Source organism: Morone saxatilis, unplaced genomic scaffold (assembly GCF_004916995.1).
Source record: "Morone saxatilis isolate NCDOM2014 unplaced genomic scaffold, NCSU_SB_2.0 Contig3, whole genome shotgun sequence".
In the NCBI taxonomy this organism is placed as follows: Eukaryota; Metazoa; Chordata; class Actinopteri; family Moronidae; genus Morone; species Morone saxatilis.
In genome coordinates this window covers 18,055,677-18,075,990 of record NW_023339873.1, presented here as the reverse complement: position 1 = coordinate 18,075,990, position 20,314 = coordinate 18,055,677, and the positions used below count along the sequence as shown (strand labels likewise).

At 39.6% G+C, this 20,314-nt stretch overlaps 1 protein-coding gene across 2 annotated transcripts in view; it reads left to right on the top strand.

Annotated features, from left to right (window-relative positions):
* LOC118337160 (serine palmitoyltransferase 2-like) overlaps positions 1-18,766 on the top strand; it is a 21,763-nt gene extending 2,997 nt beyond the window's left edge. For both annotated transcript variants that reach the window (XM_035674061.1, XM_035674062.1), the window contains exons 2-12: positions 1,146-1,340; positions 2,631-2,785; positions 4,125-4,273; positions 5,683-5,807; positions 6,656-6,749; positions 8,299-8,404; positions 9,399-9,618; positions 10,551-10,677; positions 13,007-13,142; positions 13,468-13,597; positions 18,148-18,766. In XM_035674061.1, coding sequence (XP_035529954.1) covers positions 1,146-1,340; positions 2,631-2,785; positions 4,125-4,273; positions 5,683-5,807; positions 6,656-6,749; positions 8,299-8,404; positions 9,399-9,618; positions 10,551-10,677; positions 13,007-13,142; positions 13,468-13,597; positions 18,148-18,267 — 1,557 coding nt within the window. In that variant the 3' untranslated portion in view covers positions 18,268-18,766. The remainder of the gene's footprint in view (positions 1-1,145; positions 1,341-2,630; positions 2,786-4,124; positions 4,274-5,682; positions 5,808-6,655; positions 6,750-8,298; positions 8,405-9,398; positions 9,619-10,550; positions 10,678-13,006; positions 13,143-13,467; positions 13,598-18,147) is intronic.
* The last annotated feature ends 1,548 nt before the right edge of the window (positions 18,767-20,314 follow it).

Genomic DNA, 20,314 nt, shown 5'->3' with positions numbered 1-20,314 from the left:
ATATCGCTGATGATACAGCTGACAGCTAATCGACTAATAAATGCTGATGTATTATTATAGATGAAGCTACTTGGCAGTATATCATTATTATTAATAATAATAATAATACATTTTATTTACAAGCGCTTTTCTAGATACTCAAAGACACTTTACATAAAGTAAACATAAAAACATTAAGTAGTTACAATTGGCCTTTACCAGCTGCAGAATTGAATATAGTAGTTATAATCCAGTGATATTATTCTGAAATGGGCCATTTTGAATAATGAGTACTTTTACATTTCAGATTTTCTTTCTATATAATTAAATGTTTTGAACTTGTAACAGAGTATTTCTACACTGTGGTACTTTTACTTGCGTAGAAGATCTGAGTGCCAGCATATATCACATAAGCTGAGACTCCAAGTAATTTATTTTATTTCTTCATTACAGGTTAATTAACCATTAATCTTTATATTTTTCTGTATTAGATTAAAATTCTGTCAACCATTAAAATTGCCATATTTCAGACAGAACATTTCTATCCAAAGTTTTCATGTTTCAACATGTAAACAGAATTGTGATATCCCAAATTTAAAGAAATAATATGTACTGAAACACACTTTTATTTTTGAGAACATTTTATCAAAGCTGGTCATGTTTTTAAATATTTTCCATCATTTCATTTGAATATCTGTGGCTAGTAAATCCCAGTCTGATACTCTGGCTTTACTTCTGTGCATTTTATGCATTGCGATCTATTTCCCTCTACTGTGGAAAAGCTTATTAAATAGGACTGACCAGGGTTGACTTCAAAATGATTTGCGATGTCACAAATCATGCTCTTAGGACCCGCCACTTAAAGTCAAATTTTCAATGAGCACAGAGAAACTTGCAGATGAATATGAAAACATCCATCCAGTGTCAAACTCTGAAAATCATCATTCTGCACAGTGAAGCTCCAACATCCAACTGTAGGAATAAGAACAAAGACTATTATGAGCTATTATACATAATATACAGTAATACTGACTTAAACAAACAGAATAATAGTTAGCTTCAATTAATTATATAATTAAATTATAATATTTTATTTTTTAACATTTAGTGTTGTGGTTTTGATGACGTTTCAGTACAGTAGATTCTCTGGTGTCCATGTCCCCCAGTTCCATGCAGCATCACATCATGGCAGCCTGTATAACCGGTCCTTCATCGAGTCTTTTGAGGAGACGCCCATGCTGGTGGCAGTGCTTACCTACATGGGCTACGGCATCCTGACCATCTTCGGCTACCTCCGCGACTTCCTACGACACTGGAAGATCGAGAGGTGCCACATCGCCAGGGAGAAGGAGGAACAGAAGGTGAGAGAAGCCACAGGCACACGACACACCATCATTTGAGTTCATCTGAGTTTGGCCAGTCATTGACAGGAAGAGGAAGACAAATATGCAACCAAACGAGACTATAAATGCAGAAATGAAGAGATAAAAGATGGTGTCACTGATCTAAACAGGTTTGAATTTGTCTGTTAAACCTGTGACCCTGGTTCTTTTTCACCTTGTATCCTTGGAAGCTGTTTCCCTATGAGGATGGTGGTTGGCAACATGTTGTTATGATTTCCAGCAGCAGACACATGCATTTGCAGTCCGCTGCCTATACCACAGTATAATAACTGGGATGTTATGATTGTTTTGGTTGCACAGTTACAATGTCGTGAGCAACATTTGCTCTCAAGGAAAAGAAGGCCAGATGTGTTTCAGGTGCTGAATGGAATTTATTTGGTAGCCTGAGCTCTAATTACATGTTGCCTGGCGACTGAAGGTTTGCCTTGTTCGTGTAGGAACAAGAGTGATAGAAAATGGGTGGGGGAGGGGGGGTAGACTTGATCCGTTTGTTGTTGTGTTAACCGGGCTGAACCAAAGTGATGTGTGCACACCACAAATCCTGCCAACACTAGGAGCTATATAGGCTCTGGTATGTCAAACGTTTCAGGCAGTATTGCGTCATGCCTGGTGTTGCGAGAGGAAGCATACATTTGGCAAACAAAACCTCAAGTTTATCGTAATCTTGTCAACTGTAATGATATCCCAGACAGAAAATAGATTGCAAAACAAATGTTTGTTTTCATGCTGAAACACTTAACAGCTCAGACAGAGGCAAACTCACTGAAGCTAATGTAACGTTTTAATCATTACCCCTAAGGGGTCGTTGCTTTTCTTCCCAATTGTCAACGCGCAGCTAAATGGTGGCGTTATCAGCACATTTGGAACACGTCCTTGACCACTGACATTGTTGTTGACCTGTTATGTAACGTTTGATAGTGAAACCCATTGTTTTCAATTATTCGGTTTTGTTGAGGAAAGGAAGCTAGTGGGATAGATGTGGGGAAGTCATTAAATCACCCTGAGGATATCCCACGGATGTTTCCTCCAAGAACCAAGGAAAATTAACTCCCAGAGTCATGTGCTTAGATTATATTTCTAGAGATTGAATTCCTTGCAGATAAGCCTTCCAAAAGAATGAATGGCATGTACTACTTTGAAGTTGTTTTTATACTCCTAAAATATTAGTGACATTCCTACATTCTCTGCCAAGTAATGCCCCCCTTTCTACTTCTCCTCATGATGTTCTCTTTATCCATCCATGTGTAGGACTTTGTGCCCCTCTACCAGGATTTTGAGAACTTTTACACCAGAAACCTCTACATGCGTATAAGAGACAACTGGAACAGGCCTATATGCAGCGTCCCGGGGGCCAAAGTGGACCTGATGGAGCGAGCCTCCCGTGACTACAACTGGACTTTTGAGTGAGGAAGACATACCTTTTATTCAAGTCTGTAAACACAGTGCTCTGTGGCCTCCATGGGACAATAGCAAAGGGAAGTGTGTTGTGGGGTTAATTCCCCCAGTCATTGGTTAGTACTAACTGTGCTAATACTCTTATCTTCAATTATACAAATACCGAGAAAAGTGACATAGTTTATATTAGAAAAAAAGAGGATTTGGTCTATGGAAAAATCTGACATTATTTATACAATTAGAAATAAACTAGGGCTGCCACTAACTTATGTTCATTAAGTTTTATTATTTTCTGAATCTCTAAATTGATCAATTCATTTTTGGTCTTCAGTCAGAAGAAGTCTATTTTGGTTTACTAGAGCCCAGGCTGATGTCCTCAAAAGTTTCTGTTCAACAGTAGTTTAGTTTATTTTCACAGAAGGCTCAGAAAACTAGCACATATTTATGAATGTGTATATATATTTGTGAATCTGGAATCAGAGTTTTTTACCTACTGCAGCTTTAAGTGTGAGACATATTGAAGCTGTACAGCACCCATCACACACTTTACTCCACTCTTTTCCTCTGATGCATGGGGGAATATAAAATGACTTAAATCAACTGCCCTCGTTCATGCATCATGCTTCCCAAATGTTGCATTTATAATGTAGTGTAATGATTACCGTTAATACTGATGTGGTTTCCATTTACTTTACATGAAGGATTTTTTCCTGCTTTATACAGAATTGTTTGATATATAAGATGACAGTGTTGCTTTCAAGTAGCCTCACACCTTAACCCTAACCCTAACCCTAACTCAGACCATGTTCAGAAAGACAGCTTAAACCCAATTCAAGTCACATATTGTCTAAAGTCTGAACCACGAAGATCAAATGGATTCAATCCCATCAGCGTAGATTTGAACCACAGTTGTAGCAAATCAATCCGAGTCCGAATTTTCTCATCACTCCAACGCAGCATTTGTCATCTTGACGCCTCATTGGTGTTTGGAGGAGAGCTGCAGTGGAAGTGTTCAGTGGAGGGGCAGTGAGGTGTGTGAAGTCAGACATCCCACACTGCGACAAAGGGAGCAGAAACCAAAATCAGAGAACATGGAGTACCAATGAGAGAGGCGGGGGTTGACAGCTGCATCAAACAATACAGCAGATGCCACACGAGATTGGAAAGATTTAAAAAAGCAAACAGACTTCTGTTGCTGTCCAGCCTTCAACTCCACTTCAGTCTAGATTTTAATTGGTTGGACGAGTCATTATTATTATGATGAGTACCAAAAAGCTTGCAAAAACATTAGCTTCCTCTCATTGATTGTTTCCTCTGTCTGATTATCTTCTCCTCCCTCCCTTCCAGGTACACAGGTCGGGTAGTGCAGGATGTGATTAACTTGGGCTCATATAATTACCTCGGCTTTGCTGAGAACACTGGTCCATGTGCTGACTCTGCAGCAGAGGTCACTATCAAGTATGGCGTCGGAGTTGCGAGCACCAGGCAGGAGATTGGTACAAACGCACGGCAACACACAAACACACACTGCTACTTCTGCTGTCACTGGAACCTAATGTATGCATAGTGTTTGGGTACAATGCAAATATCAAAAACTTTATTTAATATCTTTTCTTTATGTCTCCTACACAGCAGACATTGATTTACTGCATGGATGCATGATGAAACATTATGGCAATACATTTGGTGACTTGAAGGAGCTTTGAGAAAGTGTGTATATAGACTTGTAATTAGCTTAGCTAGCATAAAGACTAGGAGGTAACAAAAAGCCGTCTTTATGCTAAGCTAAGCTAACAGACATCAGAGTGGTATTGATCTTTTTATCTAGCCCTTAGCAAGTAAGAAAGCAAGCAAGCATATTTCTCAAAGTGTTGAACTATTCCTTTAACCTGTTAGTTAGGAAACAGTAGCCCTCTTTTTCAAGTCACCACAAAAACAAAATGGAGAATAAAACAATGAAAATAGTCAAATTTAAAGAGATGACTCCAAGCACAAAGATGGAAATTTAAACATGGACAAAATAAAACATCACCCACAGAGGATGAGTCTCAGAAACTTGTACAGTTACAAATCTGTTATCTTAACAAATATCAAACTTTCAGTTCAGTTGTAGAAAATCTAAAAGCTGTGTCCGAGGGTCTCTATATCTTTAGATATCTTTAGCTGAGGTCAGTCTGCATTGTGAGTCTGATAAGATTGAGATGACCCTGGAGGAAGTGAAGCCAGTCATATGCTTAGCAGATTTTTACTGATAGAGTTGAAGCAATGACGCTTCTCTCCTTCCACAGGGCGAAGGCCAGACCACATTCAGATAAAGGCTGTAGAGTGTGCTCCATAAGAGATGTCAGTGGGAAATGCATATACTGCACAGTACATACACATAATCTAGCACTGAGAGACGAATGACTCCATGTGGGTCCAGCTCATGGAAGTTTGATCATTTAGGTGCTTTGAAATATTACAGTTGTCCATAGTTATTTAGCTGCAGAAGCAGTAACTTTAAAGGAGTAGTTTTAGATTTAGGGATGATGAATATGAAGCTACAGCCAGCAGCCAGTTAGCTTAGCATAATGACTGAAACCAGGGGGAGTCCTGGCAACCTCACAGTGACGACAAGACTCCAAGAAGTCACTGCACCTTCCCAAGGAATAATCTAAGCATGCACCCCCCTTAAAACAGAGCAAGGCTAACTCTTTCACCCTGCTTCTAGTCATTGTCTAAGCTAACCATCTCCTGGCTGCTTAATATTGAATGGGCATATGGTGTTATCAATCAGGTAATTCTGAGCAAAAAAGTGAAAAGGCCTATTTCCCAAACTATTCCTTTCATTTTAACTGTGAGTACAGATCTTCGAGGTTCTGATTGGCATGTGTTTATGGTGATCTCCTGTATGTCTGCATCTCAGGTAACCTGGACAGACATGAGGAAATGGAGAAACTGGTGGCTAAGTTCCTAGGTGTTGAGTCAGCCATGGCGTTTGGGATGGGGTTTGCAACAAACTCCATGAACATACCAGCACTGGCTGGCAAGGTAAGACCACAGCTGATAGATGTTTCCTTGGTAGAGCTGTGATTTATTCCCGCAGCACACTTTCCCCTCCACTTCTTGTCTCCGCTCTTTGGCTTGCTATTTGTCTCAGACTTACTTTATGTTGTCACAGCACTTTCTTTCCTCTTTTTCCTCTCTCTCTGTCTGTCCTCTGTCTCACTCACTCTTTATATTATGGGAAGTTGGTATTAGTTCAGCTTTAACAAAACTGTTCCGTAACATTACGCTATCGCAGGTCAGCAGTGGCACCAAAAACAGACCCCAAACTCTGCCCTCTTATCAGGAAGAAAACACTTCCTGTTGGCATAGGCAACTGGTAGATCGACTGCATGTCAGAGAGAAAAATAACAAAGAGTTCAGACCAGTCTGTTTGGTCATGTCACTGCTGATATTGTTTTACAGGTAGATATTTCACAACATAGCTGGTTTCAACTGGTGAGAGGAAACCAACGCTGCAGAGTGTGAAACCACTGCTGCTTTAAATTCTTCCTTTTTTTTTCTTCTTTAAATGATCAGTGGAGGAAGACATATTCAGATCCTTTACTTTAGTAAAAGTATGTCAGTACTATCAGCAGAATTTACAGAGTAGTCGCTCAGCGACTTCGCTCATAGGGCAGACAGCACAAACTATAAAGCACAGATCATTATACATAAACATGAAATGATACTCCACCCAGTCACCGAACCCACCAACCAGTGAAAAATATGTGTTAAACAGATTTTAGGTAGATCTGTATGTGTCTGTACACTATGTGCTACTTGAGATGGATTAAAACAAATCAGATGTATGAATCATTTATGCATAATAAATTTGGTTCGGTGTGCTGCAGGGCTGTCTGATTCTGAGTGATGAGCTGAACCATGCCTCTCTGGTCCTGGGAGCCAGACTCTCCGGTTCCACCATCAGAGTCTTCAAACACAACAGTGAGTCTGTGATAACAAATTGGTCCCACTTACGTATAAGTATGTCTCCTACCTGCATTTATAGGAGCAATTCAGCCCCAGAGTTTAAATGGTTTGTCTTTATCTTCATTCATTGCTTCTTTTTTTAGACTGTCTCTATAGCTCTTATTACCTCATCATCCCATACAATATCTCTTAGATACTATATCACATACTTAGAGTGATAGTGATTTTCGTACTTATCCTGCCATATGCTGCATGTCACCACTGCGGTATTCAATGAACTCATCGCTGTCATTTATAAAGTGGAAGATATACAATGCAGACACACACTATTGGAGAGTTGGCTCTGGATTTTATGTCTCTGTTTATATCTTGTATCATAATTTGAGTATTTTGAAAAGCCTAAACAACCCCGGTTGTTGATTCATTTTAGAAGCCAGATGTTCCGTACTAAAACTGTTAATCCTTAAAATAAAAATAATTAGCTAGTGTTTTTTTCCTTTTTGCTTATTGGAAGTAATAGACCTTTTTGATTTACATGTCATTGGAGGAAAAGCACAGGTGTAAATTATTTATTTCTCAAGGACAGTGCATATTAAAAAACACTGTTGTAAATGTGCCAGCATTTGACAAAAGGCTAGTTTCCATCTGTAGTCCATTACCAGGTGTAAAACTTGGCAGCTTGTTAGCTTGCTGCTAATGGTGAATTGGTGAATACCTTTAGTATGTGAGCACATACTAAAAGTACAAACTAAAAGTATATTGAGTATATTTATGGGATAACTTATAAAGTGGCTCTTGCTCCAATGGAACATAAAATGCATTCATTATAATGTGTAATAACTTGTGTATGTAATGAGTTGTAAAAAATGAATAGCCACTTATTGTTGAATAGCCATTAGGCTAACTAGCTGCAGCTTGGCTCTGCAGTTACACACACATACAAACATTGTTTGTCATTTTTGAACAGATAATCTGGTTGGATTAGTGGATAATCCAGCTGGGTCGGTTTCTATAATACAATAATGATACTGCTCAGTAAGAAGCTTTCTGCTTAATGCTAATCACTATGTTGGCGTAATTAGCAGCTAATGGTTAGCAACCAACCTTTTCACCTCTGGCCACCAGCTATCTAGCAAGAAGTCCTCAGTTTGCCACTTACGAGTAGAAATTGACTAGCAACTGGTATAAAGTCAGTTTATTGTTTAATGTATCTTATCTTGCCAGCTACAGCCACAAACACAAAACAAATCTGCAAGTTATTTTGAAAGTATATAGTTTGGGTTTTTATTTTTGCTCAAATGCAGTGCCCCATTTCAGTTCAAGTACAGCTAATGTGCTTAGAACAACTTTATTGAAGAATCTGACTGCGTTCGATTCTGTTTTTAATATAACACTCAATATTCTGTAGTGTGGGCATCCTCATGCTTTGTTTGGGGATGTATTGAAACTGTGAAGAGGATCATTTCACTTTCTTCTAATGAATTTCCACCTGCAAGTGTTTCTCTGTGTGGTTCTGCCACAACTTTCATTTTGAGTGTAACACTGTCTTGATCTTTCCTGGCAGACATGCAGAGCCTAGAGAAACTGCTGAGAGAAGCCATAGTTCACGGGCAGCCCAGGACTCACAGACCGTGGATGAAGATCCTCATAGTGGTAGAGGGCATTTACAGGTAGCTTATCTATTTGCTAAATGTTTAAATAAAAACTTTTAGGGCACAGTAAGGCATTTTTATTAGGCAAGTTTTATTTTGCAGTTTTTTAATTGGTTTCTCAGCTTTGTCTTTCGAGGTTATTGAAATGTAAAAGTGGTTGTGCCAACACAGCTGAGATGTGGTGAGAGTGAGATCATGGGCAGGGACATCAATGTTTCTGTGCTTTTGGACAAAAGCAGCAGAACAATAGGCGTTGTCCACTTGAAAATCCCCATGATTTCCTTCCTAGTTTCAATATGAACACTGCCAAACCTCAACTGCACAAGCAGTAGTTTCATCTGAACTCATGCACTGGAACAGATTTTACCTAAAAGTTCTATATTGAGCAAAACACAGTTTAGCTATTTCAGCTATTTCAAATGCACTCAAATTCAATCTAATTTCTTACTTTTGAAGCTAGTTTTCTGTATTAGCTTTACAATCGGCCATAGCATTCTTCAAAACAGGCTTCCAGAAGCAGCACTTATCTTATATCGATGGTTGATGCAGTTCCATTTGGTTCAGCAGTATCAACTCTCCTGGGACAGGATTGCTGGTTGACAGAGCTGATTCACTGCTTGGTTAGCTCTTACTGGTTGAACACATAGTGAGCAACTTTGATGTTTTACTTTATTCTTCCGGATTGGGAGCTGCACTCCATAGTAATCTGCAGCTACGAGATGCAAGCATATCATGCACGTTTTTCCTGCTCTGGTGTTTCATGTGGCATTGTTATGTTATATTCACGAGTTTGCATACCTTTTTATATGTTAACATAATATTTGAGACTTTGAGACATCCAGCTGTCATTCAGATAAAGTCTGTTCAGCAGGTCCCAACGTAGACCTTGAGTGAGGAACAGCTAGTGCGCCCTTCAGCTCATATTTCCTGGGTTGCTGGGAAAGAAGCGAACACATCAGGATGTTTTGACACTTGCTGTAACATCTTCTACTTTCTCTTTTCCTGCTTGCAGCATGGAGGGCAGTATAGTGCGCCTGCCAGAAGTGATTGCCCTGAAGAAGCGCTACCGGGCCTACCTTTACCTAGACGAGGCCCACAGCATAGGGGCCCTCGGGTCGAGAGGGAGAGGTGTGGTCGATTACTTCGGCCTAGACCCCTGTGATGTGGATGTCATGATGGGTACATTTACCAAGAGCTTCGGCGCCGCGGGGGGATACATCGCAGGGAAAATGGTGAGAAAGGAGGATTTTAGGTTTTTGATTGGCATTTTGTTTGTTTTTAGAGGCTGAGTTAAAGAGAAAGGTGTAAACCTGTGGTAGCATAGAATGAGCTGAAGTCAAGCTCTTGTCATCACAAGGCATGGATAGATATTCAGTTAAGTAGCCCAGTCCTTAGTTAAAAAAAAATATCTCAAGATCAGTGGCAAAGTTTTTTTTTTTTTTTTAAAAGGACACCTGTCATCTCAGCAATGTGGATTTACAGCCCCGCAGTGCGTGTATGCCACATACCTGACATATCACTGAGAGGACATCAGTTTATCAAAACTGCAGTATTGGTTCAGAGTCATCCTGACTTCAAGACATAAACAACTTTTTTTGTCTCCAGGAAATACTGAAAAGATTGTGACACCTTTAGGACTGTTGAGGATTCTAAACAAAGTCTCAGCAGACAAGTTTAAAATGAGTGGAGACACTGCCTCTTGTCATCTACTGTCAGCACCTGCACTGCGTTATCTCAGTAACTCTAGAAGAAATGTGTCATCAAGTTACAGGTTGTAGCTTCCAATAATGTGCATTGGCGTAGATGAATGGTTTAAAATCTAGTTTAAAATCTTTTAGAAGTGAAAAAGAAAAGTCTGTGGGTCTGTTTTGATCAGAACTACACTACATTTTCTGTACAACTTTACTGCCTCACATGCAGTTTGCATTGGATCTCAGACACTGTTGTTTTAAAATAGTATATTTTCTATGATATTTGGAAAAATGAATGATTATAACCAACTACAAAGATTTTTTTTTATGCGAATGTAGGGTCATGCTCCTAAAGTAAGCTGTAAGCCTCAGTAACAAAGCGCCCTGAACTCTCCATGGTTGTAGCGACTGTAGATTGATTAAAGCTCTTCATGCATATCTACTTACATCTTCTGTGTATCTGCTGGGTTTAGGAGCTTATTGAGTACCTGCGCTCCCATTCCCACAGTGCGGTCTACGCCACCTCCATGTCTCCTCCTGTGGTGGAGCAAATCATCACTTCTATGAAGTGCATTATGGGAGAGGATGGCACAACGATCGGTGAGTGGTACAACAATATTAAGGCTATTAAGTGTTTCACCTAGTGGGGCTTTAACAAGTGGGTTCCCGTTTTGTTTTTTTGACTCCCTGTTCACTGCATTTTCATGTGAGTTGTGGGTGTGTCAGTATGTTTTGCCTTTTACATTTTTTTAATCAGGGACCCAATGCTTTGTACTTTTTCTGACATTAAACAATTTTTACACTAATCCTCAAATGGGGTCCCTAAAGTGGGTACAAATGAATTGATAGAGCATCTCTTTGCGGTTGTGTCTTTAAAATATTAACCGTGACAAACCAAAATGAGTCTCCTCATATCCCAACCACGAAAAGAAGCCCCTTGATGTAATCAGAAAGAAACTACAGAAGTAAATATTGTGCTTAGCAGAGTTGTTTTTCTTAAAATAACATCAAATGCTTTAAAGAAGCCCACCCGCTCACACAGTAACGTTGGGTTGCATGAGGTTAATTTATCATTTCAAAAGATAGAAGAGCAGCTCGACAAGGTCAGACATCTTACGCTTCAGATTCATGAAGCAGCAAACACCAACAAAGACTCTTAATACTTTAGTAGCTTAACATTAAGAATAATATTAGAATAATGAATGAACTAAGAGCAACTATCTGGTTTGACAGTGTGGAGTAAATCTAAGCTTAGCTGCTGTAATTGTCAGCAGTTACCACCAGGTGTCAGTGCACACTAATGAAATCCAAGACTTCTCAAAGACCAGTTACTCCTCAAAGAGAGTTGAAGTTGCACTGGTTTTCTCTATAGTAAATATTATCTGTACATTTGTCTGAATTACCCGTCTGTGACTTCTGATTTTCTCATTGCTGGTGAATAGTGTTTTTATTATAACAAGCGGTGACATCATTTAATATAATAAAAACTAGCCCGATCTGTAAACAAATCCCATCTTTTTCATTGGCAAAACCTAACCTCAGTCTTGCTCCTAAGTTTAATATCTGTTACCCAAGTTTAAACAAAACCTTTAGGTTGGAGTTTGTTATGGATAGTACACAGCCTGCGAGGAAAAAACTGCTTGAGGAGCTTGTAGTTGATCATGTTCTCCTGCTGTCCCAGGCAGTGGCAGATCTAAAGAAATATTCTGTCCAGAGGGTGGCATGGAGACTTTAAGGGTTGGCAGAAATATATACTGATTTAATCACAAACAATGTTGATGTTTACTTAGGAAAGCCCCCAAAAAAGATATTTCAACTCATATTTCAAAACATGACAATATTGTGGCACGTGAGTGAAACATTGAATATAAAAAAGTTAAAGGCGGCCTTAGAAATAAATAAATGTGTTATTTCCAAATCTTCTGACAGTTTCCCACAGTTTGGAACTTATCACTATCACTTAAACAGAACAGATCATTAAATTGATTTACATTTGTAACGCAAAAATGTATCTAAATTAATGTGTTAAATCTAACAGCATTTGATACCAAATTGGGGTGGCAACTGGGGGTAGCCAGGCATTTTTATACCACCCCTCTAGATCCACCCCTGGCCCCCAGATGTAAATCAGTACTGGATCTGTGACATAGTCAAACCCCTCCATCTTAGTATAATACCTGTCTAAAATTATCCTTAAAATAACTTGCAAACACAGTAAATTATATTTCTTTATGAATGAATGGATGTGACGTGGCTTTTAATTGGTGGAGCCTTCGCATTCGGCTCTACTATTTCAATGCTTTGTGCTGTGTAACCCTGAAAAATGTGTCATTTTCGCTTCTAACACAGACTCTATTGTTTATACGGTATTCGCAATAATCTGCATGTGACAGCTTTTTCTGACTAGTTGTGAACCAAACATGCGAGCAAACTAACAGAGTGTGCAGTCTTGTGTTTGATGCAAACCGAGCTTCTCAAAGAACCCAGTAAATCTCCTGTTCTCCTGGGGGAGGAGGAAACATTACAGAGAAACTAAAAAGCTGATCTCCCAGCAGTGCCTGTATGCTGTAACACTCGCTCATGAATGTGATTGTTCTCAGCTGCTTGTCAACCTTCTTTTCTCATCTTTTCAAAGCATCATCAACTGAGCTCTAAATAACTTTTTCTTTTTTTCTTTTTTCCTTACCAGAAAGATCAAATCTGGTGGTAAAGAAAATCAACCCTTTTTTGTTAACTTCCAGTATTAAATTGTGCTGAGCAGAGATTGCAAGCATTCAGTTCAAAAATAAACTGTACATTAACAACATAACACATTTACATCTGATTGACCTGGTAAATAACGCTGTAAATAAACTAGATCATTAAAAAGTGTGTGTGGGCAACTTTTATTGCATTTGCTTCTAACTCTCATGTTTCCTGTCCTCCCAAGGCCGTAAACGCGTGCGACAGCTGGCAGAGAACACAGTCTATTTCCGCAAGAGGCTTCGAGAAATGGGCTTCATCATCTACGGCAACATGGACTCGCCTGTCGTACCCATGATGCTCTACATGCCCGCCAAGATAGGGTGAGCCTCGAGCTTTGACTGGCTGCTGTTGGTAGACTTTAAGGATGTTCTTATTTATAGTATTTACTTATATTTATAATATTATAGTAATATTTCCATTACTAACGTCATACTTAACAAAAGAAAAATCCTCCGTCCCACTCTCTCTGTGGGCCAGAGGGAGGGGGATGGAGGTCCGGAAATGTCGCCCTGGCTGGCAGTTTGACAGCCCTTCCTTAGAGTCCAATTTAATATATTTTGCTAGGTGCTGAAAGCTAGTACTTGCCGTGGACGTCAGTATTGTGTCCTCATTTTTTGCTGTGTCTCCTCATGTTTGTCCCACCAGAGCGTTTGGCAGGGAGATGTTGAAGAGGAACATCGGGGTGGTGGTTGTAGGCTTCCCAGCTACACCTATCATCGAGTCCCGGGCGCGCTTCTGCATCTCAGCCGCCCACACTAAAGACATGCTCGACAGGGTGAGTAACTGCTCTCACAGCTGAGCAACATACATTGTGTATCTCATTTAGAGGGATCAGCTTTTAGTGCTTAAGAACTGGACAGTTTATGTTCTCTAGTGTGAAAACCACAGCACAAAACCTGTTAAATCATGGCCTCTAGAAAATACTCTGATTGCCACAAACATGGCAGGTATATCTCACTGGTGAAACTAGTGCTGACCTATGATCTTCTCCAGCTCCTACACACGCCGCACCTTGTGCAAATCCTGCTGCGTTTTTCTTTTAGCCTGCAAATATATTGATGTTGACTAGTCTGGCGTAGCTGGATCTCACTGTGCTCTGCTCACACAGGAGAAAAGTCAGGGGAATGTCATAATTGTTCAGTGAAAAACACACTCTGGGTTATTAGAATTAGTCGGAATTGTCGGCCCCAAGCCTTACTGAACTACCTTCACTGGTGCTTTTGCTAAATATAGTCCCAGGGGGCTATGACTAATTATAAGACTTGTTCACAAGTGAGTTTTTGCATATAGCTTGTTGATTTTGAGTCCAAAAAGAGGGTGCCAGTGCCCAAAGTCTACTACTGGCGGGCTTATGTGAGCGATACGGGCTGGTTCTAGCTGAGGTGGACTTTTGTTCAAAAGTTATACTCTAAATATACTATACTAAAATAGGGCCCTCCTGTTTTCAAGCCAAGAGACCATAATGAGGCTGCAGTAGGTAACTTAGACAACACAACATAGACAATGCAAAAACTTTCTGTGTCTCTCTCTGCTGCTTGTGTCACCCCACTAAGCACCTCCCACCAGCCATCTAATGGGTGGGGAAACTGTAATTGGAAGGACACAGATGTGGTCTCTTGTGACCCCAAATGTCTGCTACTGGAGATCTATTTTTGTCATTTTAGACGCACTGAATCCCTCCCAGCAGTGTGTCTGACATCCCGACAGCAGAGGCCACTAAAGTAGATGGGTCAGTCTCTCTGAGCCTTGGGAAAAGTTCAATCGAAGTGAGACCATGCAAAAACTACAGTAAAGTGTCAGCCGGATCACTCTGGAGGTTAATGTGCGGCGTATTCACAGTGCATTCCCTGAGTTTAGAGTTCAGTCCTCCTATCTTACCATCCTCTTTACTCAATGTGTTGCTCTGCGTAAGTGCAGCCTGTTCAGCTTTGATTGCTCTTGGCAACGCATCAAAAAGCCGCCCACTCTTCTCAATGAGGGCTCTTCTACAATACTGAGCTCACTGCAGACCTGCCCGCTCTTCGTCTTCTAGTCTCCGTCTCAAACATCCAGTCTTTTTCCCATTTTAACCTCTGTGTAGATTGTTTCACGCAGTGGGCAAACTTTCTCCTATCTAATTGGGGTGTCCTTGTGGTTTAGTTGGCTCAGATGCAAAACTGTGTCTCTAAGAAGTGCTGCTGTATCAGGGGCTGTTATACACTCATATTCTTCCTCTTGCCCTTCAAAAAAAATAAAATAAAATAAAGTGAAGACAGAGAGTGGGAGTATTGTAGTGCTGTAGTGCTTTTATCTGTCATGATGTTAAAATCTCTCTTTGTTAGCCTTCCTCTCTGTATCATTCTCTTGCACTTTGATGTGTCATGTCGATTTGTGTGTTGCTTTCATCTACTGGTGAGATTTCGCAGTTTTTGCCTTCTCATTCAAACATACCCACACATAGACACCTAAACCCTAAATTCTTTTATTATTGTCCTTCTGAAGACCTTTAATTTCTCTGTCCATGTTAATATCCCAACCATGCAACCTTAAGCAAATGTTAAATCACGCTAATATACACTGACTTTCTGAAGAATAGACCAAGAAGACTTAATTTGTGGCCAGTGGTCTAATTATGCCATTCAAGTGCGTTGCATGGCAACAGTAGGACTGACATAGATGCAGACAAAGTCAATGGAAAGCAAGAGTAGAGATTCATAGATGCAAACATGCTATAATTGCCACAATTGAGGTGCAGCACAAACCTGCATTCTATGTAAAGGCCAGCAGGGGGAGCTCCATTGGCTGCAATAAAGACTGATACCATTCACTCTAATGGAGAATGAGCCGACTTCTCCCTTCATTTATTAGCTCAGTAATCAGTTTCCTAATGAGTTTATGGTCTCAATCGCTTGTTTCAAGTCTTCTTCCAAACATTATGATGTTCATTTGGTACATTTTGGTCCAATTTAGAGTAAAACAGACCTAGCTGCATATGCTTTTGGGTGTGGCTACCATATGATTGACAGGTAACTCTCAGTGAGTTCGTCCAGCGTCCAAACTGTCAAATTAGGCAGTGCTGATCAGATACGAAGCAAGATTATGTTATGCGTTGCCTATTTCTTTCTTGTTTCAGAAACATATTTTAGTGTACTGTTTAGCTCCGTCTATCATGGCGACGGCCAAAACAGCAAACTCGAGGCTTCAAAACGGTACTCCACAAACCAGTGGGTGACGCCATAATGGGTTCACACTCTAAAGTGATAGGGGTCGCTCTCAAAAGTAACAAACCCACAGAGAATGATCACCTGACTCTGCAGGTCTCCTTAGCTCTGTGGAGCTTTTAAGCATTTTAGCTCATTGTTTTGGTTTTGCGTCCCACAACTTTATTGTTTTGGCTCAGTCTCACTGCTCTCATTAACCTTGTTTTTAGATGCAGCAGGCAGCCACTTCAGAAAATAAAAAGAAACCAACTTTATGCTACCTGCTCAGCACCAAACGGCAGACAGACACAGTTAGCAACGACCTGTGAGCATAGCAAATGTTGTAAATATTGTTTCAGAAAGAAATTTGCATGACGCAGCAAAGTAAAACTTCCAGTTCCCAGAAACATCAAATTGCATTAAACTTGTTTGTAACATTGTTGTGCTATATAAATTAAGCGTATTTACTAGGACATTATTATATTCAAAATACTTTCCGAAAAGAAACGAAACCAGACAACACTTAATCAGTCTACACCTGAGTTGTTCCTCATTAATACACACTCAACACCCACAAAACTGTCAGTCTGCTGTTAAATTACCATATATTCATGCTCTGCTCATGAGGAGACATTCTGTTCTAGAAAAGAGGCCCTGTTAGGATGATTTATGGAAGAGGCCCATGAAACGCAGATGGAGATCTCCTGTCTCTGTGACCAGTTGCTGTGTTTACCTAAAGGGTAATGTTGGTGTAGAAATCAGATTGTTGCTAGAACCTGGGAGCTTTCTATAGGATATGGTATATGTGGTTTTTCTTGGTTTGCTGGAATACTATGAAAGTGAACTTTATTCTGACCTGCTGTGATAAGGCATTGTCTGTCTGTATCTGGATAATAAACGATCCGATCTTGCTGTGCATTTGCACCTGGTATTTGTCATGCATTCTTGTTATCCTCATTGAGATCGGATCTTTGTCCTCCAGAGAAAAACCTGCGAGTGAGTAATTTAAGCTGCGGCAAATCAGCATCATACTTAAAAAAAAAGAGTTTCGTGATTTGTTGAGGGGAAACTTTATAAACTTTGTGAAACGCTGCCTATGACAAATTCTTGATTAATTGTCCCCTCTTGTAAATTCAGCAGATATAATCCTTTATTTGTATAAATAATATTGTGTCAGTTTGTCCTGGTGTGTTGCAGTAACAGTGTATAGGCTTATCTGTGTCTACATATATTATATGCCTTGTTAACAGCAGATCAGCTACATAGATGATTGCAACACACACTGTTGCACACAGTTATATTTTAATGTAGCTATATAATTTATTTCCCACCTGTATTGCTTTTATTTTTCATGCAGTTTTGTTAAATAACGCATCTTTTGGCTAGAATAAATCGGTAATTAGAGGCATGTCTGTTTCAGCCTTCTCGCCTGCTTGCTCTGTAAATTTGAACAACAACTTAGATTTTATGTTAGCTAAAAATAATGATCTGTATCAGTTGTATTGTGTACAGATGCCAGCGCGTTGTATGGATTTTGTTAACACCTACCTGAGATCCACATACAGCAAGACTACCTCCAGATGTGGTGAGGGAGGACTGATCATGACGCATTTAAACCTTGCATTAACATGCGTTCTTCCTTATCTGGATAACACCTCTGGATGCTGATCTCATTTTAATACTAGGTGTAACTGGGGTGATATTGTACAATAGTGTCACATGTTACCTTCATTAATATGTTAATATGTTAATATGAGTCATCCTCAAGTCGTATTGTTGTTGTTGTTGACAATTCTATTAATCAGGAATCATGCACTTCTAAGACTGAATATCTTCTTTTTTGGGTGAAGAGTTTTAGCCAGAATGAACACTTGCTGCTGTTTAGATGACGTATCTATATGAACTTGTTGCCTCCTGTGCCCTAACAAGATGTCCCACTGGTGACTTCACCTCACAGCCAAGTAATAGGAATGAAAAATTGGAAAGATTTGGTCCATCTGTAGCATTCAGCCCAAGTTTGATTTAATCTTACAAGACAGGTGTGTTTTTCCATAAAAAATCTTGCTTGGTGCAGCTTTAAATTTCCTCAAGCCGCATATAGCCCGTCATGGTGACAGCTTTTTTTATTGTATGAATGTCTCCACAGGCGCTGAGCGTCATCAGCGAGGTAGGAGACCTTCTTCAGCTCAAGTATTCCAGACACAGAATACAGCCGTCTTTGGCGCGGCCCTTTGACAATAATATGTATGAGGACATTGACGACTGATGAACCGCTCCTCTCCTGAAGTGGCGTGAACCTGAACAACCCCAGAAAATACAGAACGGGTCAAGATGGATCACAAGTCTTCCACAAGGACCAAGATGTGCACAGGTGCCCCTTGTCACTAGCTTGCCATAATGTAACCCCCCTCAACAAAAGGAAAAACACTTAAAACTATTCTCTAATTGTAGTTTGCCTTACCTAAACTGCTGAACTTGCAGTGAACACACTGAAAAACAGCACCTCTGCTTTTTCCTGTGTGCTTTTATTACATTTTGTTTATCATTTCGGGTCTAAGAATTTTCTTTATTGACTTCTAAGTGTGTATGTCTGCAGTGCTCGTAGCAGTCGTCGTGTTAAGCCTTGTGTACGTGAAGTGGACAAATGTCAACTTTCCAAATGTCTTTGAAATTGTGAGCTGCTGGGTTGTTTTTTTCAAATAAGGATCTAAAGTGAACTTTAATGGGGTAAAGTTTTTTAGCACTTGTAAAAAAAAAAAAAAAAATAGACATCGCTGGATGTTGCATAGGACTATGTGAACACATTTCATCCTTGTCTGTCAGCAAGATAACTTTATTTTAAGAATTGTGTAATTAATGATCCAAATCTGGATGTTTTGCAATTTGCTGATTTTATTGATTTTATTTTTATTTATTCTTAAACATTACAACCCCAGCATCCACCTGGCATTGCTTTGAGACTTGTTTTTGGTGGCATTGCACATTCTACATGACGAAGTCTGTTTTTTCTCTCTCCAGGAAATAGGACTAGTGAAAAGTAAAAGCCCTGCTAATTCCAGCAGGGCTTTTTAGACGTGGAGTCAAGTCAGGTTCAAGAAGCAGTACAAACCATACTGCTTGACTTGAGCCAACGGAAATTTTGATTGACATTACATTTTTGTCCATCCTTGGTTGTTCTAGACAGGCTAAAAATGTAGAACATCAGAGTTAAACATGGCATTTTCAACAGTGGTATTGATGGAGCACTACAAAATATGCCAAAGTTAGATGATGTTGAACAGCAGATCGATCATTACCCTAAACATTGAATGCAGTGACAGAAATAGTTTGGCATTTTGGGAAATATGCTTTTTCCTTTTCTTTCTCCTTAGAGTTAGATGAAAAAATGAATACCATTCTCCTGTCTGTAAGGTAAATATGAAGCTGCATCCAGCAGGTGCTTAGCTAATCCTACCCTGAAGGGACATCGTTCTAGCCAGTAACTCGACATAAAACCACACATTTTTATTTTCACATTTTGGCTTCTGTACCAATTAAACAAATGCCTTCCTCTGTTTCCAGTTTTTATGCTAAGCTAAGCTAAGCTAATTGGTCATACAGGCACAAGAGTGGTATTGATCGTCTCTGCTAAAACAAAGACAAAACACCCAAAATGTCAAACTATTCCCTTTAATTCAGGTCAGTGGGACGTTAAATGTCTAATGCTTTCTGCAGTAAGCTAATGTACTTAGCATAATTAGGATTCATAAAAGCCATGAAAAACCCATGAAAACAAAAGTCACGAACTACAGCTTGAGAACTTTATCTGCCTAAACACCAGCTCTGGGTCAGTAAAACAGTGCCAAATGGAAATGGAGTCACAGTACTTGTGAGCATGTCATTAACCATGTTATCGTAGCATAAGAAAGTAAACTGCCCACAGACAGAGGATCCCTATGCTGCATATCTCCAGCATCAGATATCATAGCATTTGCTGAATCTATCAAAATAATCCAACATATCTGGATACATTCCAAATGCAAATATAAAAGACTATTTGTAATGTAACACTCACAAATTGGACAGCTAATTAGTCAGATTGCATCTTTTGTTGGATAATTAAATTATCCATTTGGATATTTTTGTTATCTCCTTTAATCATAGTATTTTGTCTTTTCCAGTGGCATCATTCAAGTAAATTCAATTTAATTTTAACGTGTAGCATTTAGTAGTGTCTAACAGTGTAGCTGCGGATTGCAACTCCCTCATTTCACCCCCCTTTCCGATCGCGAAGGAGAAAATACAGTGTCCGTGAAATGCACAAAAGAACGCAA